This window comes from Pestalotiopsis fici, assembly GCF_000516985.1.
Source record: "Pestalotiopsis fici W106-1 unplaced genomic scaffold PFICI_Scf_1, whole genome shotgun sequence".
NCBI classification, from domain to species: Eukaryota; Fungi; Ascomycota; class Sordariomycetes; order Amphisphaeriales; family Sporocadaceae; genus Pestalotiopsis; species Pestalotiopsis fici.
Window position 1 is genome coordinate 6,790,565 of NW_006917091.1, and position 15,156 is coordinate 6,805,720.

The following is a 15,156-nucleotide window of genomic DNA, read 5'->3' on the forward strand; positions in this document are numbered from 1 at the left end:
CCCATCCATCCCCAATGATGGGTGGAAGGAATTTGGAGATTTGTTCTCCATTAGAGTGTACCCTCCGCCAGGACTCTAAATGCAAAGATCGTATCCGATCTTGCTCTGTTCCTCTGCGTTGATGTCTTTGTTTTGCAATTCACAGTCATCGCCACAGAACCCTTACTGCGCCTTGGCCCAAATCGAATCTTGGCTTTTTGAAGCTTGAACTTGAAGCGATTTAAGAGTCGTGCCGTGGAAACAGACACACCAGTTGGCTCTGGACTTTCAGTGAATTTGATCTCGTCCTCAAAATCTGCATGTCACTCTGAGTTAGATTTATATTAGACCAAGTCAGACACTTGGGCTGAGTCGTGTTGTATACATAAGTAGATCAGAACTGACCGCTCTCGCTATCTTGGAATTCTTCCACAGCAACCCCGTGGGCCATTTTAGCGAATTCGTATCTCGATATTTTGTTTTAATTCGTGGGCCCTGGATGGGGATCAGGCAGCAGTCAACTGTATGACGACGAACATGCAAGAAAGCTATGAAGTGGTAGTGGGGACAGTCGGCCGCGTTTGAGTTTGATATAGAATCATTTTATGAAAGTCCTTCTGTGGCTGGAGGAGAACGACGAGAATTGTCAGAGCTTTACATAACGACGGGCGGGGATCGCGGAGTTAGAAGGAGGCTGAATGCCACATGAACGGCACTCCTTCTAGATCTCGCCCCGCGTCCGCTTCGCAAAGCTTTTGGTAATACTGTAGATTTTCAGTGATGCCGATGCGAATCACATAATCCATGGCGACGAGCACAAGCGACATTCGCTAGGCATAGTGAATCAAGGGTCATATTAGCACAATTCTTGCCGAAGAAATCAAGCTTTGGAACCTGCAGATTGATGATCCCAAAGCATAGTACCATGCATTTCGGATACATCCTCGGAGGTAAGCAGCACATGCCAAGCCAATGGGAGTTAAGGTTCTGGTGGAGCGTGCAGAAACTCCGACCCCTGCACGAGTTCGCTCACTACGCCCATGGTCTCCGATCCTGGAAAAAAAAAAAATTGACAGGCAGCGCCCGAAAAGGAGAGCAGAGAACTGAATGCAAATGGTGCAACTCCGTAGGCTCTGTGAAGATGTGAGAGGTCGTGGGGCCGTGGTCTGGCTGATCTACTTGTTGGCAGTGTAGACTACTAGGTTAGGTATGTAGGTACCTAGTGTTTACTAGAGGAACAGTAGTATGCGATAAGGTCGTGGGGCAAAGCTAAGCAAACAATTACCAGTATGCGATGTTGACCATATAAAAATCTTCTCGTCTGTACTGTAGTGACGAAAAGAACAACTTAAACAACCTGAATTCTGAAGAGAGTCGTGTTTCGCACATTAAAACACAAATGATGGCCGACAACGAAAAGGCACCCGCCCAAGTAACTCCTGGGGAAGGGACAATTACTGATGATAAGCTCGTGAGTCCCTAGCAGAACCCTCTTCAAGGCATCTCATTTATGGCATGTCTCTAAGGAAATTACAGGTCACTTGGGATGGTCCCGATGACCCCGAAAATCCCAAGAACTGGGCCACGCGGAGAAAGTGGCTGGCCGTTGTCTCCATCTCGGGCTTTGTCCTGATGAGCCCCTTGCCAACAACCATTGTCGCGCCGGCATTGGACACGATCGCGGACGAGCTTCACATCACCGTCGCGGCACTCAAACCCATGGTTCTATCCATATTCCTCCTAGGATACGCGATTGGGCCAATGTTCATAAGCCCGCTGTCCGAGATCTGGGGCCGTACTTTGGTGCTCCAGACCTTTAATCTCGTCTTTCTGGTTTTCAACACGGCATGCGGTTTTGCTCAGACTACTGAGCAGATCCTCGCTTTTCGATTCTTTGCTGGCCTCTTTGGAAGCTGCACTGTAGGGGTGAGTCAGCGAGCTATCCCCGTATCCCACTTGTCCTTGACACTCTGTTATATCAGATCGGTGCCGGTACCCTTGGTGATCTATTCAGCGCTAGCGAGCGCGGAAAGGCCATGGCCATATATAGCGTGTTCCCTCTTCTCGGCCAGGTTCTAGGTCCCATCGCTGGAGGCTTCTTGTCTGCCCACATCTCCTGGCGGTGGGCATTCTATGTGACATCCATAATCGACGGATGTGTGCAAATCTTTGGCCTGCTTTTCCTCGATGAGTCCTACGCACCAGTCCTGCTGCGTAAGAAGCGAGATCGACTTACCAAGGCAGGCGCCATCGGGCTTTATACGGAACACGACTTTGTCGACGATTCCGCTCTCAGCATGATGCGCACGACTATGATCCGACCCATCAAGCTTTTAACGACACAGCCTATAGTGCAGGTCATGGCACTGTATCAAGGCTACATCTACGGCAACATCTATATCCTCTACGCGTCCATTGCGGTTCTTTGGACAGCTCGATATGACGAGAGGCTGGACATAGCATCGCTGCACTATCTGGCACTCGGATTGGGAACAGCCTTTGCCGCAGAGGTAGCCACGCACATCAACGACCGCATCTTCCGCATCTTGACCAAACGAAACAATGGCAAAGGTTTGCCCGAGTTTCGCATTCCAATCATGATACCCGCCACCGTGATCCTGGCCATCGGACTATTCTGGTATGGCTGGAGCGCCGAGGCTCGCCTCTTCTGGCTTATGCCAGACATTGGGGTTGCATTGTTTGCTGCCGCGGCATACATTTGCACCGTCTCCAATAACATCTACGTCGTGGACACATACGGAAGGTACTCAGCCAGCGGTCTTGCTGCGACGTCCATGTTCAGATGCTTGGCAGGATTCGTGTTTCCCTTGTTCTCACCCTATGCGTAAGTCGCCTTTGATTCCGTACGTGCAAAAATGCAGCTTTCTAACATCAGTCTGTGCTTAGTTATGAACGCCTGGGGTATGGATGGGCCAGCAGCATACTGGGCATCATCGCCTTGTGTATTGGACTGACTGGTGTCATTTTCCTCTGGAAGTACGGCCACTCATTGAGAGCAAAAAGTCCATACTGCGCTAGCCGCGATGTAGACGACTGTTGAGAGATAGTTCGTGAGGGAAGTAAAAGGCCGGTCAGGGGGCAAGAAGGGTGCGGGAAGAGCCCCCGATCGCATGTAATCTATATTTCCATCGGGAAATCCCAAATGTCACGAGTCCACCCTGCATCTTCCACCCGGTTCATGAAGTTATAAAAGTCAAGGGGATCGCCATCCAGGGCTGGAGCCGGACTAGTCAGCATGTTAGCCAGTGACTGAGCCTGTTTAGTCCCTCCAGCTCTACTGCGATGCTTCGGATCAATTATCTCCTCCAGGATAGACGACAAAATTCTATGTGCCCATTTACAGGATTCTTGATTAACCTCTTGACGATTAATACTCCTTTGGAGAATTGAGACGAAGACAGACAGGTTTTGTACCGTCTCGGCTCGGGGTATGGCGGCTTTTGGCGCGCTAGGGTCATTAGGATCGTGCAGTGAGTCTTTCAACAAGCCTACGGCCAGAATACTGGCAGCGGGTAAGCCGTAGTATAAAATCTTCATGAAAAGTCAGTCGGGAACTTGAACAACGGTAAGAAAGCTGATTTTCGCTGCTTACAAACCATGACATGTCTCTTTGCATGCTGTACACCTGATCAGACAGCGATGTCACCTGCAAGGTCGTGGCTAATAGCGATCTCGATATCCGGTACAAAGGTTCCGGCATCCTCCGACTCTCCTTCGCGAGCTTTCGATATAACAGAAAATGGTTGTAGTTCTGATCCATATAAGTTGTCATGAGGACGTATCGTTGCGGGGGGTCGATGTGTTGGGATCCAGTCACTTCGTTATACTTGAGCTCTGGAGGAACCTGATCCCATACGTATTGATGTCTAGTAAGTAAGTCGCTCCAGTCTCTACGTTAGCAGACCGAAGGGTTCCACGAGATCCGTACAGATACCTACTATATGGAACTCTCAATGTCCTCAGTATGACGGACACCAAGACATATTTCAAGGACCTCTTCTCGGAACTGGCTGATTATAAACTTGAGACGTCTCCACGTCGCCCCGCGAAACTTCCGATCCAAATTCCAGCCATTCGAGTCAGCGCTGCTTAGTGTAGTCTGTAATTCGATGTCATCCAAGAGCAGAACATTGTCATCGACATCGGCAGGCATGGTGATGGCATAATGTGCCCCAGAAATCCTCGGTGGCCGGCCGAGGAGGGTGCTGGTGGTTTTATCCATGGAAAATATTTGTGCAGCGTAACGTCTCCTCAGTTCACATTGGTAATATGGATGAGCTTCCTCCGACCCTATCACGGCCTGGTGGAGTCCGAGAGCGGAGAACATGCTGGAGAGATCGCCTATACAGCGCCATAGTTGAAAACCTACAAGCTCGCGTCTCTTAGTACGGGTGGCGGACCAAACTGGGTGGGCTAGCACTTACTCGTATCTCCAAACACCACGTTCTTCAAACAGGCTTCTCCATACAGCAACCATAAAGCCTGATGATTGACAGCATTGTAACTGAAACACACGGAACTGCAGTACTCGACTGCTTCGGTGATACGATGGATGAATGTAGGTTGTTCGGTAGGTGAGAGGGCTCGCAGCGGCTCACTTCGCCTGTTGATGTCGTATTTGAATGAGACGCCGAGCAGCGCAAGGATGAATCCAATAATCTCCCATCTCAAGTTTGACCCAGTAAACAGTGTGTGATAGTCCTTGGCCGCGATATGGGTTAAGATATCCAACGGCTTTGCAGTATTTGTACAAAGAGTCATAACCAATTGTCTCAAATCGGCAGCGCTTGACTCATTGGGAGATGTGTTAAAAGCGTGAAGAGTTTGCTGTAGGGACGTGACGCAGGCCTTGACGAATGGATCCGGTACCATACATGTATAAGAAATCTCAAGGTATCTGTTTATGCACTCTGGAAATGTCGGAAACTCCATCAGCAAATGTAGCGCTTTCATGCCTGCTTGGATTCGTCCTTCTGGGATGTTTTTTTGACTCTGGCGTTCACTATGAGGGAATTGCTGCTCGCATAGCTGTTTCACGTGTTGAGTTATAACCTCCTGGTCGTCGTTGATCACGGCGGAAAAAGCGGTTGGCCCAAAGAATCCGGCATCAGCTGGATGGCTTGTTCTTGGTGTTGATGACGACGAAGTGCTCCCAGTGCACGTAGGCTGCACATTATCAGGAAAAGACAATGCCTGGGCGACTGGCGCTGCAACTGTAGGTGATATTACGGAACTTCGACGAGTCTGAGCAGACGCAGGCGGGCGAGAGCTGCGCGACTTCGTCATGGGCGCAGGATGGTAGATGCAACGCTTCTCCATGCGACGCAACACGCACCTGTCGCACACTGGAAGTTTGTGATCACAGCGGATCTTGGACAAGCGGCAAGGCTCACAGGAATGAGGTTTACCATTGCGTCTGATTGGAACCGACGGTGCAACGTCGTGTCGCGCATCAGCGATGTCCATCGTTGATCGCGTTTTCGCCAATTCATCCAAGACAGGGCGTGAGGCGCAATGGCGAAAGCGCCTCTGATGGACGGTTGCCTGACAGGTCCATTTGAGGCCGAGCGTTAGCAGCTGGGGCCACAGCCATCTCGTCAGCATTCATTTAGTAGGACGAAGGAATAAGTGGAGCATCGCTGCACTACCCATGCATTTATTTGACCTTCCAACACCCTCAGGCTGTGGACAACTGCAGCTGAAATAACATCCAAATTCATATACATAATCGTGACAAGATTATTCTTCTTCTCCGTATTCTTCGTCTTCTTACACGTGCGAGGCCGCATCTTCCATTGCTGCATTGATTGATGAGCCACCGAGGAAGGACCATATTTCTTGACGACAGCGACAGGGTGAGTTTGTACCTGGAAAGAGGGACTTACTGGCTTGTGGAGCGACCGAGTGCATTGACAGTACAGGAATGCCTCCTTGATATACACAATCCAATGGAATATCCATTAAATATTGACATAATTACACTCGTCATCGTAGTGAAACAAGCAGGCAATGACACTCACTAGGGCCAATTTCCATATGATGGAGTCAGTCACAAAAGCTACCACTCTCAGCAAGTTCAGGAATGGAGAGCGAATCTCTAGCGCTTTCTGTTTACTTCCATACCTAGCCAATGCTAGAAATTTGTATCCTCCTCTATCCTTCCTATTTTTTTCTGGGCGCCTCCTCAATTAGAACATGTCGTCGACGTAGGATAAGGCAAGACGGCCCAGCCAAAGTGTATATCAGCTTTATGCGACAAAATTACTCTCGTACAGTGGACATTAGAGAGTCTGTATACAGTTGTGGTGAAACTCAATGCCGTGTTATACAGTTCGACCTTAATCTAAGAGTATATCAATTGATCAATGTGTTGGACGTTTCCATTTAAAATTTCGTATCGGGCCGGTCTTCAGACTCAATTTGCTCTTATTTCACACCCACTTCACGTAGTATGTAAGCCACCGTAATTTGCACCAATGAATGATATCCGAAACTGAGAAAATAGCATTAAGTCATTTCCATTGGACGCGCTATCAGGGTGGCTTGGATAGTGCATCTGCTTTATCTTCAGGATCGTGAAGCTCAATAAAGTTGATAATGACTTACTGTCTCAATTCTGGCGATAATGCTTTCTACACCTCCCACAATAATGAACTTCACGATACCAATGAGTTTTATATGCTGATCCGAGAAAAGTGTATTATCAATATATATACTTGTACCTGTATGTAACTCCTTTCAACAGGGAGGAATTCGATGGCAGCACACGTCGAAGCAAATGCACAAGAAGACGACGCAAATGTGCACCGCAAATGAAACATTGGGTCATGAATCAGAACCATTCATAGGTATGTCAGCTAACATTAACGCTAAAACAAATATCGAATCAGCCAAGCCAAAGAAGTCAGTCATATGTATATGTAACAATCCCGCGAACTTGTATGGCGAGGTGGACGTGATCATGGAGGCCGAGTCAACTATGTGGGACCAATGCAGGTAAGGTTGAATGCGCTGCAGTGAACGGCTATTTCAATCTCATCTTCGGTGGACGCAAAAGGTCAGGGACTCGTGAGGAAGTGAGCTGAGATATTGTTTCTTTATTTCTTTGTTTTTCCAATAAACACATACGGCCGTCTTATTGCCTGTGTGTAGGGAACAACTCTGTCTCAATCAAACGCTTGGGAATATCAACGATGGTGATTGGCTGGCCAGCACGGAACTTTAGCTGCTCGTTGGAATAAGCTAGCAAACGTTTTCATATTTATATATATATATAAGGAATTTGCAAAAAAGTTATTATAAAACACCTTTTTTTTAACTTTTTATTATATTGTTTGTTGTTATTTTTTTTTTTAAAAAAAAAAAAAAAGTAAAACAAAAAGAGAAGAAGAGAAGAAGAGAAAAAGAAGAGGAAGAGAAAAAAAAGAAAAGAAGAAGAGAAGAAGAAAGAGATTTATATAAATGATTTTACTAATTCACTTTAGTACTTGATCCCTCCCTGCCTGACCATAGTATTGACTCTTGACCCTAACCCTCGCAACGAGTCAAACCACTCTGACCCTAATCAGTAAATATTGGTACTCATTTACAGTTAGGACATAGCTTAAACTGGCTATTAATTTGTCGACAAAAGAGCAGTATAATCTCTTGCCCGATTGTTTCAGGACAGGTTGTTGTCCAGACAAAGGGTCAAACTAAAATTGATTTCATAAACTCCCACAAAATTCTTCCCTGCCGCCTACATACCTTCGATTGCTATCCAAATCTCGGATGCTTTCGATGATTTTCTCGTAGATCAGCCTTAGAGAGCATCTCCATACACCGCTGAGAATCGTCGTTCAAATACTACGACAATAACTGAGTACCGTGAAAAAGACAATTTCTCGGCTTATTCGGCGGCGCTTTCGCGCGGTCGGCCGAACGAGATGAAGTCCAACACGATTGAAAATCGGACATGTAATCATGAAGGGTTTCAATCACTTTTGCCAGGATACTCACCGCAAAGTGATTAATAAGTGCACTTTGGACCACGCGAGACGACGAAATTAACTTTGCGCCCTTTCGCGCCAAGGGCCCAGCCGAGAGCAAGACCCAATCAAAACCTCTCCCATGAACTAGCTTCAAGACATAGTATGGATTTGTGCAGAGACTTGGTCATATAATGAACCAAAACTCTTACAAGGCATGGTCAATGTTTATTCTTATCTAGCTAAGGGGATATTTCGGGCTGTCTGTATTATGAGGTGAAGTGATCATATTCTTCCTGTAGATTAAGAATCTGCTACAAACACGACATATTGATTATTCTCTGAAGTTGAATGGTTGCTTGGAACATGAATCACTTTTAGGGCCAGCACGACCTGTGATGAAGTCTTATCGAAGCTGGCTGCCGAGATTGGAACCGCAGGGGTCGCCCAGAACCTCCTTGACCGCAAAAAGCAAGAAGACCAGGCAACCCTTGAAGAATATTTTGGTTATGGACATCACGGCTTAGGAAGGGGAGGTACGTCAATCCCAAGTAGAATACGATGATACAAAATTTCTCAATAGACTTAGACGAGGAAGAGATATTGCAGATATTCTTTTGAAACAGACGGGTATATGCTTGTTTTCATGGAGCTGTCTAGACTCTTCTCCATCTACAACACCAATGTCATTCCGACCATGAGCGCCAATGTCGCCGTAGAATATGTACTGATGGAAGATGCCCTGAATGTGGACGCAGCCATACTTTCCGTGATGTTATGCCAACTTGCTTGCCATGATCCCGCAACGACTGTGCGATTATTCTTGTCCGTGGTATAATATGGCCCCTGGGCTACGACCCTCATGTTGTTCAGCGTGTCATTGGTGCATCCACCCAATGTGCCAGCCGCGTATTGATACAACCCACCCCAAATTAGGGTCTTGTTGGTGCCCGGCTCAACTGTGCTGAAGATGGAATTGGCGGGATCCTGGCCATCGAAATCAACCCTAGTCTGTATGGTCTCAAAAGAGGCATTTTTGAAGTGATTATTCGAGGAGTTACTGTAGTATGCGTCATTGTAGGCGTCCTTGGCCATTTCGAAAATGGCGTCCGACTCTTCTTCGGATAGTCCCAGGGGATCTCCCGAGTGGAGGAGCTTTCTCGGCACTGTAATGTCGTAGGATGTGACATTTGCCATACTGCAGGACTGCTTCTCGCTGCTTGGACATGCTAGCGAATTAACATAGACTCCGTTTCCTGTCTGGTACGAGCCGCCAGTATCAGCAGAAAAAGTCGTGTCTGTAAAATTGGTACAAATTGCATCTGCTTGGCTCGACACGAGTGTTAAGGCGAGCAGGACGCAATTCTTTGATGAAAACATTTTTAGCCAAGCTTCCGTGTAGTGCGATATTGTTGTTCTTGTGTAGGATTCTTGATATTCAAATGATTTGGAGTAGAGTCAAGGTATTAATTGTGTTGAAAAAATAAAGGCGAAGTTTTGAAGCTCAGCATAAGATGTATCGTTCTGTTCATATACACCAAGAAAAGAAAAGTAGAAGAATAGAAACAGCAACAGAGCTCGTCTAATATGAGCTGACAATTGGTTGCCTGATGTCCCAAAACATTTTTGCTGTCCGTTATGTTGTCTTACCATTGCGTCACTTTCAAATCCTTTCAGCCTTGGCGGCCTGTCCGTGCCGTATGCGCCACTGGCTATGAAGCGGTTCCGTTGCCGATCATTCACGATTGTGTACTACCAACAGCACGGCCAGAAATATTTTCGGACCCGACCCAATCATGCCAGGAAATACTCTACCCCAGATTCAAGACATTCAGAATTAGAATTGCAAGAGCAAGATCTTTTTCTCTTTGGCGCATTGGTTCATTCGAAACCCAATCAGTGGTCGTGGTAGAATGCGCTGGCAGGATTGACCTCCATACCTTTGTCACGAGATGTACGGCAGTCATGGTTCATTGCAATGGCCAGTAACAGCAGCCTTTAGACGTGAGGAAAGTCCCCACCAAATATACAAGCCGCAGTAGTGGATCGCCTCCACACATCTTTCATCGCTAACATCGTGATACCTTGAAGGAGCCCCCTGGTGATTGCTGTTGGTGACCATGCTGATTTGCGGTTTGCAAGGTGCCAAGGCGACAGTCACCATTAATTGCCTAAATGCCTAATTCATGGGATTGCATCATGATCAGCTCACTCATGGTGCCCTGACCACTTTTGAATTGCAGTTTACGTGCACTGGCCCATTGCCGCTTGCCTCGCATCTGGCATCATCTGACGACACCGAGGCCCTGGCAAAAGAAGCTTTCCCTAGTCAATGTGCAGCACCTTATAACCGCGTTCTTTTACGTGTTTTGCTGCATGGGTGGCTTATAACATAATACCAGCGGCATCACTAACAAAAATCGAATGCGATTGGATCGTTTATGAATCCGTTTGTATATGGAAATATCCAGCAGGCCTCTCAAATAATGCCAGTAACATTGTAAACCCGACACATCACAGTAAGATATTAACATTTGATAACGAGCGGTTTTCGGGGGCTTGATCTTGAAGCTGGATAAGATTAGCACCGACATAAGACCACTCCGCCACGGAAGCCCGTTTAGGCCGTAGGGTTGGCCATGAAAACTGTCTCTTAGTTTGGAGTTGCGCCCTGATCAGAAATCTTGATTATAAAGGCCCTCCTTCATTTGTAAACCGCCTTGAGTTTTGTAGCAGTTGAGAGAATATATAAGACCAACTCTCCCCCACCATCTTTTTTTGTCCTGATATCCATCCTTACTTCCTCATACATCACAAGCATTGAGGACGCACGATCAACTCTGACTAGCCACTCAAGAAGAGTTTGATTATCGCTCTTGGCATTTAACTCAAGACTCGGAATACAAATAGGTATGTTCCAAAACGGAGATTTAGTGACAATGATACTGATATTCATGTCCCCAAAGCCGGTATCGAAAGCAGCAATGATCATTACTTTTCGGCAATCAAATGATTCGGTTAATCCCATCCATCTCACCCAACGAGATGAAACCGCTGGGTATTACCTGATACCGCCTTGGGCTATGGCTCTGCTGTTGATGGGCTCCGGTCTTATATCACTATTGATGATCCTATGCGTGATGCGGTGCACATATGGCGAACGGCCTGATCATAACAAAGACAGCGACGCAAGAGAACCGACTGGCACACAAGGGGACATAGAGGCGCCCTCGAGCTCAGACCAACTCAAGTTCGATGCTCGCATGGCGCGGGTGAAGGGTCATATAGATAGCCTCAAAGGATCATGGTCGCAGAGGACTTTAATGGCTCTTTATAATGAGGCCATAACCGAAAGGCCCACAAGCTAGCCATCCGATGGACAAATATAGCGGGTTTGGACTTGACGCATTAATTGTCCACTACTACCAAAACAATATACTCAGGTATATAAGAAATTGAATTTTTTTTGGCCTTATAAGGTATATCACATATTGATCGGAATAATTATGAGAGGGCCCAGAATTTCTGGTATTTGTGGTGGTATTTCATTCAAGATGATGAAGAAATGGCCGGTTTCTAAATTTGAGCTCTTTTGCGCTGCCTGGCGATCCATCACTTTTGATCCTACAAATCTACCAAAGAGAGGTGCTGAAGACTTATCTGATATACCCAAGCAGGTCATCTGCGGTGGATACTGATTATATCAGTGCAATATAAATATGTATCATGAGCTGTATCAAATATCAGTTCACATGCTGTTGCCAGCTGTATATGCTTCTCTCAATCCGGAACGGAGTCGGAAAGGAAGAGGACCGGAAATCTTGAGACCTGAAACTAGTCTAGTAGCTCCGAAATACAGATGTGAAGTCCTGCGAGATGGTCGGATTGGCAAATGCAGCCGTATGTACTGGTCTTTCTTGATGAAAACCCAGTTCAATGGGTTGTTATGTACTGACGTCTGTCCCAGGAAGTAGTTGACATCTTCAGGGCTATGACGGGGTTCTGGGGAAGCTGCACCTTTCACTCTTTCTATTCTCCCCCCTTCTTTTCCAATTTCTTCTTTTCCTTCCTCCTTTGCTACTTCTATCCAGCTACACTCAGCAGGGTCATTGCGCTCGTCAATTGTCAACTCTTGGGTGGACCTGGCCCCTGCCAACGGAGTATTGTTATGGTGTATATTAAGAAGGGGCAACTGGTTTGTAGGAACATGTTTATTTACATGGGTTTCTTCACGGTAGCAGCAGATATTTAACCCAACAAGCTTTCCACCATGGACATTTACCTTTGCCTCGTTTTCTTGTCTTTCCACACGATCTCATGATCACTAGAGAGGCCGTTATCAAATTCCCTATACCATTTACCACCCAAGATCATCGACCTATTTCATATTCATGGTTTTCTACATGCCATCTGTTGATGAGGATCAAGACTTTTACGACTACAAAATCAGCAGTGCAGGTACGTGGTGCTACTATTCCAAGTACCGTGGCATCTTTATGATCGCGCCAGCGTCTTCTAATATTTATAAGCAGGCAGGGCCTGGGCCTTTGAACCCTCTGCATCGGGACTGTTGCGGCAGAAATTTGTGCGATGGTGGTATCACCGGCCACTCGACAACATTTAAGCCCGGATTCGACAGAGAACGACAACATCGAGATATTAAAGAATATCGCCACACACACATTTGTCCTCTTCTTGTCGGTATCCTGAATTCTGCTGGTTATGGGTGTTGAATGCTGATCTTATTATTCCGATTACAAAGGAATTCTTGTTATTGCGGTCGTTACTATTTGTATTTGCAGTGTGGTTTAGATTACCGCATTTGTAATAAGAGTACGACATCCGCTCAGATATGCGGCCAGACAAGTAGAAGATTTGGAGACAACTAACACAACCTTCGACGAACGATGAGAGACGCGTGGTCTCCTGCCCCTCCCTCCTGCCTCCTTTGGATCCCGGCCCAGAAATTGGGACCACTTGGTTGTCCGAGTAGAGATAGAGACATCGGCTCGACGAGTTGGGATCACCTTAAAGTGCCTGGCTTAGAATACGACCAATCTGAATATCGACGATTTTCGAAGAGGTGAAAAGGAGAGAGAGAAAATTATTTTAGATTTTCTTGTATCATCTAAATACAAACATTTTGGGAGATCCTTTGTACCTTTTCTTTGAGGGAAAGCATTTCAAGAAGGCAGTTATTTGACTGTGACGTGTAGCAGTCTGGATGAGCCATGATGTAGCTGTTCCCTGCCCAAGCATCATAGGTATCGTGGTTCGGGTCAAGTTTATTGAGAATATGATAATTTCCCGAGCGTTTGCGATGCAACTGTCCAAATAGTCCATCTACACATTGCCAAATCAACCCGCTTCGCGAATCGAACATTCGCTCGGACAATTCTATTTCTCGCCAGCAGCCACAAGTTTGCCCACAACCAGATACTTGCTCTCAAACCGCTCCTCCCAGCCCCGCAGGCTCTCAAACTCCTCCTCGCCAAGTCCGTCCAGCTTGTCCAGAGGGCCGTCGAGGTCCTTGGTCAGCATCTCCTCGTCAAAGCTGTGGCAAGCCAATCCCCTGCTTGCGTCGCGGCCAGCAAAGTTCTCGTAAGGACCACCCGGTCCGTAAAAGTTGCGTCCAGCCGTGACGTCAAAGACTCGGCCTCGGACGGCCAGGTAGACGGGAGCGCCGTTGGTGCCATTGTTGGGCAGCAGGGTGTGAGGCGTAAAGGTCTTGAAGACGGTGGCTGGGGGCTCGCGAGGCAGCGTCGCAGGCGGTGTGGGCTTGTACAGGAGGTAGGTCGTATAGAGAGTAATGGCGGCCAGGATTAGGTTGAGGGGTGTGACGATGCCGGTGCTATTGTGGCCGGAGCGCAACTCGTTAGCTGGTGCGGCTCTTTCATCAAGCTTTCTTGGTGGAAAGTGAGGTAGAGCAAAAACTCACAAGGCGGCTTCTGGGCCCTTGCTGGCCTCGTGGGCGACATGCTGGTTGACGTACTCCATTGCTGCGAAGTCTGCGATTGAATCCAAAAACAATCAAGCTATACGCGACGTTGAAATTGAAGAAAGAAGGGAAGCTGATGACAGCGTCAGACACACACAGCCTTATGGGGTTACTTGACTTACTGTACCAACGTGGGGTATGGCTGCGCCGGGTGAGAGTGGAGTTGGTTTCTCGGGAGCTACGGGCAATGGTCCGTGCATCATCTGGAAGCTGCCCGTTGTACACTGAAGCCGAAAGTCATATCCCGATTATCGGCCCTTCAGTACTGGGAGAGACTAATGATAATCCTATGACCTATGCAAAGGCGAAAATGTGCAGCCATATCACAGCAACAAAATGAAGGTTGAATGAACACAAAATTTGGTGAAAAAGCTCTTGATAGCGGTTTACATCATTCGATTACCTACCTACTCTAATGGCCAGGCTCGACAATAAGTTATAAGTAGTGCTCGTGTTGGCATCCAAGAGTCCCTCGGACCATAAATAAGCTACTGGTGGACGAAATTAGCATGGGACTGTGGTTCTTATACATAGTACTAAACACTGGCACAGCAACGAGAGCTCATAACACCTACTCTGTACCATACGTCACGTCACAATGAAGGTTTTAGCAAAAAATGAAGAAGGATTTGGATGACTTGTTCAGAGTTGTTTGTTGGATCTGCGCGCTCAATATGTGGCCACTCAACTACCAAAGGCAAATAGGCACCAACATAAAACCATCCTGTTCATTAAAATGATCGCTGTGCAAGACACTGACTACGGTTAGGCGGGCCCCTATTTCATGAAGCAAATGCAAGTCCCAATGGGAGCTGCTTAGGTGGGGCGCGCATGCGACAGGCGACAGCTAACTTTTGACCATAATCATGCATGTGCCGCTGCTAGCCAAAATCCCATTCTCTTCCTGCCGCCCTTGTCAGCCCAGCAACCAGCGGGCGCATTCAGTTGCTTCTGTTGTGCTGCATTCTACTTCGTAGAGAAGCATTTACTGACAATTGGGTATCTTCATTGGCTTCATTTTGCACCGAGGTCCGCAATCCGAAGACACCAATGCAAAGGTAGCCAAGAAGGCCGAATCCGAGAAGAACATCAAGGGGAAGGCATGCGGCCGCGTCCTTCTCAACGACTATAGAAGCGACACCCCAGACGAAGCGATCGAGAGAACACAAAGGGACGGTGACGCGAATCTCC

At 47.1% G+C, this 15,156-nt stretch overlaps 4 protein-coding genes across 4 annotated transcripts; 1 reads left to right on the forward strand and 3 right to left on the reverse strand.

Moving 5' to 3' along the window:
- Nucleotides 1–1,381: 1,381 nt before the first annotated feature.
- PFICI_01985 (uncharacterized protein) lies at nt 1,382–3,040 on the forward strand (the record flags this gene model as incomplete). The annotated part of the gene is made up of 4 exons (XM_007830566.1): nt 1,382–1,450; nt 1,516–1,905; nt 1,962–2,824; nt 2,887–3,040. The coding sequence occupies 4 exons, from the start codon at nt 1,382–1,384 to the stop codon at nt 3,038–3,040; spliced, it is 1,476 nt and encodes a 491-aa protein (XP_007828757.1).
- A 77-nt stretch (nt 3,041–3,117) lies between these two features.
- Nucleotides 3,118–5,466, reverse strand: PFICI_01986 (uncharacterized protein; the record flags this gene model as incomplete). The annotated part of the gene is made up of 5 exons (XM_007830567.1): nt 3,118–3,226; nt 3,404–3,531; nt 3,593–3,881; nt 3,939–4,365; nt 4,425–5,466. The coding sequence occupies 5 exons, from the start codon at nt 5,464–5,466 to the stop codon at nt 3,118–3,120; spliced, it is 1,995 nt and encodes a 664-aa protein (XP_007828758.1).
- A 3,173-nt stretch (nt 5,467–8,639) lies between these two features.
- On the reverse strand, nt 8,640–9,347 carry PFICI_01987 (uncharacterized protein; the record flags this gene model as incomplete). The annotated part of the gene is made up of 1 exon (XM_007830568.1): nt 8,640–9,347. The coding sequence occupies one exon, from the start codon at nt 9,345–9,347 to the stop codon at nt 8,640–8,642; it is 708 nt and encodes a 235-aa protein (XP_007828759.1).
- Nucleotides 9,348–13,364: 4,017 nt separating this feature from the next.
- Nucleotides 13,365–13,964, reverse strand: PFICI_01988 (uncharacterized protein; the record flags this gene model as incomplete). The annotated part of the gene is made up of 2 exons (XM_007830569.1): nt 13,365–13,818; nt 13,906–13,964. 2 exons carry the CDS (start codon nt 13,962–13,964, stop codon nt 13,365–13,367), a joined length of 513 nt encoding a protein of 170 aa, XP_007828760.1.
- Nucleotides 13,965–15,156: the final 1,192 nt, after the last annotated feature.